This window comes from Juglans microcarpa x Juglans regia, chromosome 5S (genome assembly GCF_004785595.1).
Source record: "Juglans microcarpa x Juglans regia isolate MS1-56 chromosome 5S, Jm3101_v1.0, whole genome shotgun sequence".
NCBI lineage: Eukaryota > Viridiplantae > Streptophyta > Magnoliopsida > Fagales > Juglandaceae > Juglans > Juglans microcarpa x Juglans regia.
In genome coordinates this window covers 9,546,495-9,557,867 of record NC_054603.1, presented here as the reverse complement: position 1 = coordinate 9,557,867, position 11,373 = coordinate 9,546,495, and the positions used below count along the sequence as shown (strand labels likewise).

General features: G+C 34.5%; 2 protein-coding genes across 2 annotated transcripts in view; both read left to right on the top strand.

Annotated features, from left to right (window-relative positions):
• The window catches only part of LOC121267728 (CBL-interacting serine/threonine-protein kinase 23-like), a 29,431-nt gene extending 27,493 nt beyond the window's left edge, over positions 1-1,938 (top strand). Inside the window, exon 16 of the mRNA XM_041171749.1 lies at positions 1,913-1,938. Within this exon, the coding sequence (XP_041027683.1) occupies positions 1,913-1,923 (11 nt within the window). The 3' untranslated portion in view covers positions 1,924-1,938. The remainder of the gene's footprint in view (positions 1-1,912) is intronic.
• Positions 1,939-2,491: 553 nt separating this feature from the next.
• LOC121267076 (LRR receptor-like serine/threonine-protein kinase GSO2) lies at positions 2,492-5,828 on the top strand. Its single transcript, XM_041170953.1, has 5 exons — positions 2,492-3,055; positions 3,147-3,754; positions 4,823-5,288; positions 5,441-5,607; positions 5,765-5,828. Exons 1-5 carry the CDS (start codon positions 2,492-2,494, stop codon positions 5,826-5,828), a joined length of 1,869 nt encoding a protein of 622 aa, XP_041026887.1.
• Positions 5,829-11,373: the final 5,545 nt, after the last annotated feature.

The window sequence follows — 11,373 nt, the reverse complement described above, 5'->3', positions numbered from 1 at the left end:
GTTTGGCGAACGTTAAAGTGGCCATACGAGACTGTCAAAGAAAAGATATGGCCGATAAGAGATGTACGTTACTATGTCTAATTTATTGTATAAAAAATGATCTCTCTCCCTAAACTCTAATCAATTCAGTGTTCGGATCAGTTTAGTTTCATTAAACAACCCAAGGAACACTTTGCCATGACTTTTTTTTGAACCCGTTTGGTTTCACACGGTTTCAACTAGCTAGGGCTGAGAAAAAAAAATCCGAAAATTTGGCTCCGAATCCGATTCCGCTCCAACTCCACTCCGGCTCTGTTTCAACTCTGACAAAGTTGGAGTTGGATTTCTTTTTAATTTTTCCATTAGAGTCGGAGTCGAAGGTGTCATTGGACTGACTCTGACTCCAATTCGATCTAAGTCTGACTTTATCCTCCTTACTCCGACTTCAATTTTACCCTTCGAATCCAACTTCATTATTGTGTATATATATATATATATATATATTTATCTATATATTTATCATTTATACTAGTATAGTTATATAACTAGAATTTATATAGTTAAATTCAATAATATATTAGTACGAGCTAATTATTATAAAATAATATGCTTATACTTTAATATAAATAGACTAATGATAGTTAAGTATATGTAAACATCATAATATTACTACCATATCTAATTAAGTATAGAAATAAGTTAGACACTATTATTTAAGTAAATCTAGTATAATAAGATAATAAAACATATACTAATTTACTAAAGTAAAATAACATGTAATTAGACAATATAGTATAAATCTTGTACAGAAAAAAATTAGACACGAGTATATAAATAACTAATAAGTCTAGTCTAATAAGTACATAACACATAATACAAATTTACTTTTTTTATTTTTGAAAAGTTAAAACAACATAATACAAATTTACTAAATTATTATAACATGTAATTAGACACTAGAAATAAGTCTAGTATAGAAATAAGTTAGATATTAGTATACTATAATAACATGTAATACTATAGTATAATAACATGTAATTAGATACTAAAAATAATATGTAATACTATAGTATGATAACATGTAATTAGACAGTATAGTATAAATCTAACATAAAAATAAATTAGATTTTAGTATAGAAGTAAATTAATAGCAAATGATTTAGTTTTTTTTTTTTTTTTTTGAAAATTTGATATTTGAAAACCCACAAAAAGTTTTTTTTTTTTAAATAGACTAAATATGAAGCTAAAAAAATGAATCCCAAAGCTGAAAGTCCAAATCTAATTTCGCTTCGACAAGTCAAAGTTAGAGTTAGATTGGAGGCTACACAAGTTGAAATCGGAGTTGAAGTCAAATTTAGGAGAATTTGACTCCGACTAAGTCGGTGCCGCCCCTAATTTTAACATATCTCATCTCTTTTCAAAATCTAATCATCATTCAAACACAAACATTTCTCAATTTTAAATTTTTCAATTTTCAACTTTTTAATGTAACCATTATCTAATCATTACAATTTTTTTAAACTTTTAAACAAAATAAAAAAAATAATTTATCTTTTTCAAATCTAAAAAAAAAAAAAAAATTATATTTTAATAATTTTTTAATTTTATAATTTTATAATATTTTTATTCAATTTATTTTCTTTTATGTTTTAAAATTTTATAAAATATTTTAATTTAAATCATTTTATTATTCATAAACTATCTCCCTACTGTTTATTGATTTCTGATCTCATCTGTAACCAAACGAGAATTAGTCGCAAAAGCAACCAAGCAGAAAAGCATCAAGTCCATAGGGCGGGCGTCACAAGAAAGTAAAGATTAGCATTAAAAAAGTTCTGATTTTTTATGTTGTAAATGGCCTTATGTTGGAACTTTCCCACACTTTGTGGTTGTCAAACGAGCCTGATCCAGAGACAGACATCCTCCATCTCAGATGCTCTGTGATTGAGATCGGAAAACATGACTTCTTGAATCTTACCTTCAAGGAAACTGTGAAAGATCCGTCGAGTCAACTTTCTTCTTGGGTTGGTCGAAGTTGTAGATGGATTAACACTGCAAGATACAACCGAAGAGGACATGCAATCGAGCTTGACTTAAGTCACCGATTGGAAGTCGGAAGCCTGCAATGGCTTTTTTATTTTTCTCTCAAATAACCTGACATCCACCATAAGTTTATTATGTTCAAATTCCTGATTTTTTCACATGGACTAATGTGGTGCTGACATGTGCCAGTGCCCTATTAATTTGTGTAAGATCACTACTGAAATTTTATTGGGTAGAGAAGTCAAATTTTGTTTGTAGTGAATGGCCTTTATGGAAGTCACTTTAGTGCTCATCAATGGTTCCAAAGCTGTCAAATGCATTAAACTTGCAAATAAAGCCAACCCCATCTGTTGGAAAACGTCCATAATTTCCTGCATGCGAAGGCGATTGTAAGGCCGTCCCTCCCACCTTTATATGCAGATTTCGCACGGGATGATTTCTTTAATTAGCTGTTCAAGTATTTAGAAAAATGGCTAGCACCCTCAACTTCATGTGCGTTGCTTATCTCTTTCCCATTTTTCTCTTCTTTCTGTTGGGACCTCCCCACCTAGAAGTTATTAAACAGGCTTCATGCACCGAGACCCTCAATCCTAGATGCTTGGAGATGGAGAGGAAAGCACTTCTTACCTTCAAAGAAAGTGCCAAAGATCCACGAGGTCAACTTTCTTCTTGGATTGGTGAAGATTGTTGTAAATGGGCTGGTGTTGAATGTGACTACCACACAAGACATGTGGTCAAGCTTGACCTTAGTCCAAGTACTTGGGATTCTACGAGATTGCAAGTTGAAAGCCTACAATGGCTTACTGCTTTTCCTTCTCTCGAGTACCTTAATATGGGGAATGCTGATCTTGACAAAGTGCCAGATTGGCTACAAGCGGTGAATATGCTCCCTTCCTTAATGGAGTTACACCTACGAGAATGTGGCCTTGTTAGTCTTCCCCAATCTATTTCTTTCATCAACTTCACTTTGCTTTCAGTCCATGATCTCTCTCGCAACAAATTTCACTCCCCAATACCTTATTGGTTGTCAAATGTGAGTAGCCTTTCGATACTCAATATTGCTAGCAGTTCCCTTCGTGGCGCCATTCCCGATGCATTTGCTAATCTTTACTCCCTACAAAGAGTTGGATCTTTCAAGGAATGAATTTATTGAAGGTCCACTACCAGCTGGTCTGGGAAATCTCACCAATTTGCATAAATTGTCTTTACCTAGAAACAATGTTACCGGTGTAATACCAAGATCATTTGCCAACCTCTGCAACTTGCGAACTTTTGATCTGGGGTTCAACGATATAGGTGGGGAGGTGACTGAGCTTTTGCATGGCTTGTCTCAGTGTTCCAACAGCAACCTAGAATCATTATACTTGAGTGGTAATAAATTACTTGGGGGAAACATGCCCTACACATTGGGAGGATTGAAGAATTTGAAATCTATTCGTCTCAGGCACTGTTCTATTTGGGGCTTAATTCCCATTTCTATTGGGAACTTGTCATCCATAAGAAGACTTGACCTCCTGAACAATCAGATGAATGGAAGCATTCCCGAAAGCATTGGGAGACTATCACAGCTTTTGTCGTTGGATTTGAGCCAAAACTTTTGGTACGGTATCTTAAAAGAAGCACATTTTCAGAACCTCTCTCGATTAGAGTGGTTGGATTTGTCATCAGATTTGCCTACAAATACATTGGCTTTAGAAGTACATCAGGACTGGGTTCCTCCTTTCAAGATACGGTATGTTGACCTGCATAACGTACATATTGGACCACGGTTTCCTGCATGGCTTCAAACTCAAGATGAAATCCAATTCCTTAACCTCAACAATGTTGGTCTTTCTGACACTATTCCACATGGCTTTTGGAATTCCTGCTCCACTATCACCAAATTGAGTTTGTCTGGTAACAAGCTATATGGACAGGTACCATACTTTCAAATTCACCCTTTGGCCTATTACATCGATTTGAGTTCCAATAATTTTGAGGGTCCCCTCCCACTTTTTTTTTTAGTAATTTGAGCAAGATATATCTTAATGATAATATGTTTTCTGGGCCTATCCCCGAGAACATAGGTGAACTATTACCTATGTTATCTGATTTGGACCTCTCTTCAAATTTTCTTAATGGAAAAATTCCGCTTTGTATTGGAATGCGGATACAATTGCAAGCTCTTGTTTTGAGAAACAATAACCTTTCCGGGCCTCTCCCTCCTCATTGGGAAGATTTAAAACACTTATATTTCTTGGTTATATCAAATAATAGTATATCTGGAAATATTCCAAGCTCGATGCAAAATTTGACTTCACTTTATGTGTTATCATTGCGACAAAATCATCTTGAAGGAGAGTTCCCTTCTTTCTTTAGAAACTACCTTCGATTGCAAAGCCTTGATGTTTCAAGAAATAGATTTTTTGGAAACCTACCAACGTGGATAGGAGAAAGCTTACCCTTTCTATTACGCTTAAACCTTAGGTCAAACTTTTTCAGTGGGCACATACCTCAACAATTATGTCTTCTGTTTCGTCTTCGAATTTTAGACCTTGCACACAACGAGTTTTCAGGAGGAATCCCTCCATGTTTGGGGGACTTTAGTGAAGGCCACCGTGACAAAATGTTTATTGCCATTAACTACGAGCAAATGATGGTGGTTTCAAAGGGAAGAGACTATTTGTATGAAGCAACTCTTCATCTTGTTCGTTCCATAGACCTTTCAAGCAACAATCTATCAGGAGAAATACCTGATAACATAACAAAATTTTCAAGTTTGGTGATTTTTGAATTTATCAAGAAATCATTTGAATGGAAGGATTCCTGAGACTATTGGAAATTTGAATGCTTTAGAATCACTTGATCTCTCTAGAAATGGGATTTCTGGTTCTATCCCCGACAGTTTATCTTCTTTGCACTTCTTAAGCTACTTAAATTTGTCATTCAACAACTTGTCTGGAAAGATTCCACGTGGGAGTCAACTTCAAACACTCAATGACCCTTCTATCTATCAAGGCAACTCTTTACTTTGTGGTCATCCTCTTCCGACAAAGTGCCCGTGGGATGAAACTGAACCTGGTCATGCAGCACCGATTGATGACGGCAAGGTGGACGAAGATAATGAAGATAGAATTGACTCACTATTGTTCTACCTAATTGTGGCAGTTGGTTTTGTTGTTGGATTTTGGGGAGTTTGCGGGACCCTTATTGTTAAAACATCATGGAGGCTCGCTTACTTTCGGATGTTTGATAATTTGAAAGACAAGATTGCTATTTTCATTATGGTTAAAGGAATATCTCCTTTACAGAGGAAGTTGGGGAGAAGAAGCTAAGGCTATCGACAAAGGAAACTTCCTTCATATGCATGCATGGTTCCTTCTTACTTTATTTATTTTAGTAGTTCTTTTCTTTTCTTTTTTTCTGTTTTTTGTTCCAGTACTTTGTGTTGCTAACTGAGGAGATCAGGGCTGGTCTTACTCATGATGTACTCACCTCTTTGCATAGGCCGGATATTAAGCTTAAGCACATGATACGTGCTAAGCTTTATGCTCTAAATTCACTTGTAGATTCTGATATTCACATCCAAAAATTGAGCAAGCTGCAGTATGTCTTGATTTTAAGTGTAATATTTTGATATGAGTTAACTCAACGAACTGATCTCCCTCTGAGAATAGTATTTGAGTTTGTATGGCTCAAATAGAAACACCCAAAGACTTGAGTAATAGAAAGTTTTGAGTTTCTTAATCCTATTTATCTCTAGAGAAATGGATATACCTAAAGATGAGAAAGATCAAGATCTTGTGACTTATCGACGGTGGTTGTGAGTTTAAGATAGAGTGAGCTTGTGCATTTTTAAAATAAAAAATTATATTTACAAACCGGTGTAAAGGATACACCCTCCACACAGTTGATATAAAGCAATATTATGAGAGTGTATCTTATAGTAAAGTAGCATTGCTTTGTTGGCTGAAAACCAATTAAACAGTATCCTAGCATGTTGGGTGGACAGGATAGCCTTCATTTAGATAGTGCTATTATTGCATATTGTAAAACAATTTTTTGCCCAATCCAAATCATCAATGCCAAAATCCAACCATGGTTATAGATAAACTTTGTTATCTTTTTTGCCTTTTTTATAGTATCATCAATAAGGAAAAAAATATCTTGGATCAGAAAAATTTTCCAACATGAAGTCTATGCAATGAGCTGCACATGGGGACCAGTAGAAAGAGCCATACTTTGTTGTAACTTTTTTCCTGCAGTTTTATAACTTGCATCATTGTCCGTTATGAACTGCACAAGATTCTCAACTCCAATTTCTTGAACAACCTCATCAAAAATATTAAACAATGTTTTAGCATCTTTTCTAAGGCCAGATGTATTAACAGACTTCAAGAACATCGTACCTTTCGGACAATAAACTAGAAAGTTGATTATTGATTGTTGCTTCTGGTTTGTCCAAACATCTGCCATTAGTGAACAACCGATCTCATTCCAAACCTTCTTAATTTGTTGCAAATAATCTTGAATCTCATCCACAACCATCTTTAATAAATTTCCTCTCAACCCATACAAAGAAGGGCCTTGAATCCTGGTCAAATGGCAGTCATGGCATCGATAACTGGTTGATAAAACTTGGATTGAGCCGTATTAAAAGGCAGATTAGCATCATACCACCAGCATGCTACAACTTTCTTTGCTTTTACAATCATCTCATTTGAACGCATATAACTCTTAATTGAAGGTTAGGTCCCAGGAGTTGTTCTTAGAGCCAAAAATCTACTCAATCCTCCTACTGACTTTCCAGTTCCAGATTCTTTCGACTTCCCCTTACCTTTTGAAAGCTGAGACCGTCCCTCCATACTATTACTATCATCAATATCATCAGATGTTAAATATATATCGCCTCCAATCTCTGACCTTATTTTTCTTTTTCTTCTCTTTACTTTTTTTCATCTCATCAAGCAACTCTTTCATTTGCCATTTTACATCTTCGGAGACCTTTTTACATGCTTCTACATCACCTGGAATATCATCACTAATTACTTTATTAAAATATAAACATGCAGTATTATTTCTTGCCCCTAGCACAGCACGTGCATGGACCCATACTGGATCTTCTGATCTTACAGGAGCAAGTGTTGGAGTTGAAGTCATACCACCGGTTGATTGACAACTAGATATTTTTATCTATTAAAGTATAAAAAATTAACACTTATAAGTAAGCCATTAAGAAGAAACTCATCAAATCTAAACATGATTAGCTTTAAAAAAACACCAGGCATATATGCATCCTAGACTCGAACAGGGTTCTTAAAAGTTAAAACTGCCTCGTTTGTTTTCAGAAAACATGTCATCTCATCTCATCTAATCATTACAACTTTCCTAACTTCTAATACAAAATAAAATAAACAATTCAAATTTTTCAAATCCCAAAATAAAAATAATATTAAAAATATATTCTAACAATATTTTATTCAACTTTTTAACTTTAATCTCAACTCATCTCATGCCATCTCTGAAAACAAACAAGCCAGTTTAACATTCTCTTTTGGATAAAGAACTATTTTCTAGTAAAACTGGATTAAAGCTACTGAACTAATCAGAGATTCAAACATCTATAAAAATATAATCTAAAACATCTATAAAAATACAAAGAAACACTATAACAATATAATCTAAAACATATATAAAAATATAATCTAAAACATCTATAAAAATACAAACAAATACTATAACAATATAATCTAATACATCTATAAAAAAATAATCTAAAATATTTATAAAAATACAAACAAACACTATAACAATATAATCTAAAACATTTATAAAAATACAATTTTGATTTATTTATTAAAAAAAGTAACAAAAAAAATACCGATCGAGATTCCGAGAATTCGAGATGACGGCAGACGGCGACCGAGCGATGTGCGATGAGATGGAGGAGACGATGGTGGAGTTGACGTACTGCTGGCTGGCCGTCTGGGACTCAAGTGCAGGGGTGCTGCACTTCTACTGCTGCTAGCTGAAGGAAATCGCTGGAACTGGAAGTGAAAACTGAAAGAGGCTAAAAATGAGAAACTGAAAAGAGAGAAACAAAACCTAAGGATGTTACGTGAAATTCTAAAATTGCCCCTAAGCGTTTACTAAAATTTCAAAAATGCCATCAAACGGTCAAGACTCAAACTAGCTGTTGAATCTCGTACCGGCCGAAATATATGTTTCGGCCGAAACATCAAGTACCGGCTGGTACACCTGGTATTTTGACCGATATTCGGTATGGTACGGTACCAAAAACTTTGATATCAACAGCATAGAGAGTTTATCTTTTACAGTGGCTACTAAGTTGCATTGCATTAGCCAAAAACAAAACTTTATCCCAACATATTGGGTGGACTGGATAACCTTCATTTAGATAGTGCTCTTATTCCATATTATAAAACAATTTCGTTTTTCCCCCTTATCAGCTCAGTTTGCAATTAATCATCTTAACATTGTGGTTCTATAATAATATTCTTGTAGCTGGGCTGAAGAGACATTGTTCGGGAACTAGGGAATGAAGCAGTGGAAAGTTTGAATTCTTTGTTACACATCTATCTCTTATATTTTTGTGAAAAAATTAATCATAGTCAATTGAGGTTATATAGGATTCCCCTCTTAAGTATTTTCTTGATAAGATTTTTGAGTTGGGTGGTGAATTCCAAGTCGGGAACGTTGAATTGATCCTAAAACATTGTCAAAGAAAAGGATATTGATGAATGAGAAAGGCTGAAATATCATAAGTTCGCTTTTTATAGTTGGAGCCAATGCACCGTACCAAGGTTCTTGTTGCTTGGTATTAAATAAGGTTAAATCGAATTACTTCAAGGAACGAAATTTCTACAAGGTCGGATTTTTACTCGTCTTACAGCTCACGTCACTTTGTTGTTTGCATTTCTACGGTGCTTAGGAGGCTACTAGAGTCTCCTAGAAAATTTCAAGCTTCAAGATCAAGAGATCTAGATAGTTTCTCTAGGAAGATGAAGAGAGAGATGAGAGTTTTTATCTTTTTATTATTCACTCACCACATTTAATGTACATAGATTCTTATTTAAAGAGTTTTCATACTTGGAAGTTAATTAACTTCCCTAAAGTTGTGGTAGTGATGGAGAGTTAATAAATAATTTCTCCACCCATGTGCACACAACTTAGTAATGGGATTTACCCACTACCAACATCTCCCACTTGTCCATTATGGGTGTTATGTCCATTAACAATCTCCTCCTGATCTCTTAATCAATTATCCCTCATACAAAAAATGAAACGTACAACCTGATGAGAAGACAAAGGGTATGAGTATTATATTAATTCATCATCATACTAACATAACTCATTATATCTCGTTTATGCCCCAGATTATTTGATCTCACCAGGTCAGGTCAAGTGTCCTTAATCCCTCATGAGTTTATAACTCAAAGCAATTCTTGACCTCACATATATAATATGCTCATGATTATATCGAGTCAAAATGACACAATCGCCTAGGCAACGAGACATAAAATAACAAGTAAGAATCCAAACAATCTTTCCAAAACACTCATGTCAATTTAATTAGACTTGACTGTTTTCCTAGACATGCTCTGTGAGACCGTATTATTCCTGGCCCTAAGAAAACATACTAAAATAGCAATATCAAGTTTTCATTTCATGGCATAGTTCTAGGTTCAAGGGCACATAAATAGATCATTTATTGATCCATTAGGGCTCGCATAGTGATGCAGTATGGACCCATCTGATCACTCCCTCATATGGTTGTCTACAGCACATACATCATGAAATGTATGTTATGGCAAAACTCCCACTTAATTGGATTTGTCACATTAAAAACGTCATATGAATCTTAGTCTAGTCGCCACAAATGCGCTCTAACTTGAGTTTCTTAGCACAGTCACTCATCCAACGTCTACCTAAAACCTCACATTCCACTTTAATCAGGATCATGAAGTTGTGCAAATACTTCATATACGACTTTTATAAGTCTCATCTTAGCCAAGTTAAGATAACATTCTTTAAATTTATATTAAATGAAAGCATTAAGATATTTACTAGCTCGCTTTTCAAATGCCAAAGTAATCAACTTGTCTCATCTTGTTCGCTACTCTAGCACCAAGATGATCATCTATGTGAGTGGACTGATCTTTGCCTATGACTTCTTTATAATGTGTGCTTTTCACTTAGTATCAATTAATTAATAATATGAGATAAACACAATAATCTCATTGCAATAGATATTAACAGTGTTAAATATACAATAAAGTTTAAGGTATCCTCAATACAATATATATCAAATCCGATGAAGTCCCAAACTCCTAACATGACTTTGAAAAATATTTCTACTAGTAGCCTTAGTAAGAGGATCATCTACCATCTTGCTAGTAGAGATATGTTGTAGGATCACCTCACCTCGTGCAACAACATCTCAAATATAGTGAAAACAAATGTCTATATGTTTAATTCTGTCATGGTATTTGGGATCTTTAGCATATGTCAAAACTGTCATACTATCATTGTATATTTTAATGACTTCATCTGCAAGAGTCATAATCTCTAGGAGCTAAAAAAATCTCCTCAACCAAGCAGTCTCTTGTACAGCTATTGAACAAGCAATGTACTCTGACTTTATCGTGGACAAAGCAATACATGATTGTTTCTTGCTACACCAAGAAATAGCTCCCCCACTAAGCATAAAAGCGTAATCTATCGTAGATTTTCACTCATCTCTGTCACCATCTCAATTAGTATCGCTATAACCATTCAGTTTCATGTCTCCACCCTGATAGTAAAGAATGAGGCTTGCTGTCCCACGAAGGTATCGAAAAATCCTTTGAACTACTTGCCAATGAACAGATCCTTGGTTACTCTGGTAACGACTGACTAATCCAACTGCAAAACAAATATCAAGTCATGTACACAACATAGCATACATCAGACTTCCAATTGCACTTGCATAAGGAACTATGGTCATTTCTTTCTTTTCCTCATCATTCTTAGGGCCATGTTAGTCTCAAAGTATAACCCTTCTCAATTGGAGTGTCTATAGGTTTGGAATTGTGCATACGAAATTGTTTTAGAATTTTTTTAATGTAAGTTTTTTGAGACAAACTAAAAAACTTCCTGGATCGATCCTTTGAAATTTTAACTCACAGCACATAATTTGCTTCACTCATGTCTTTCATCTCAAAAGTAGAGGACAAACCACTCTTTTGTAGTGATAATTATCTCCATATCATTTCCAGCTAATAAGATGTCATCCATGTACAAAGATAAAATTAAAAAACTCTTTTATGTACGTTTGACATATACACAATGATCTTCTTCTAGCATTTCAAA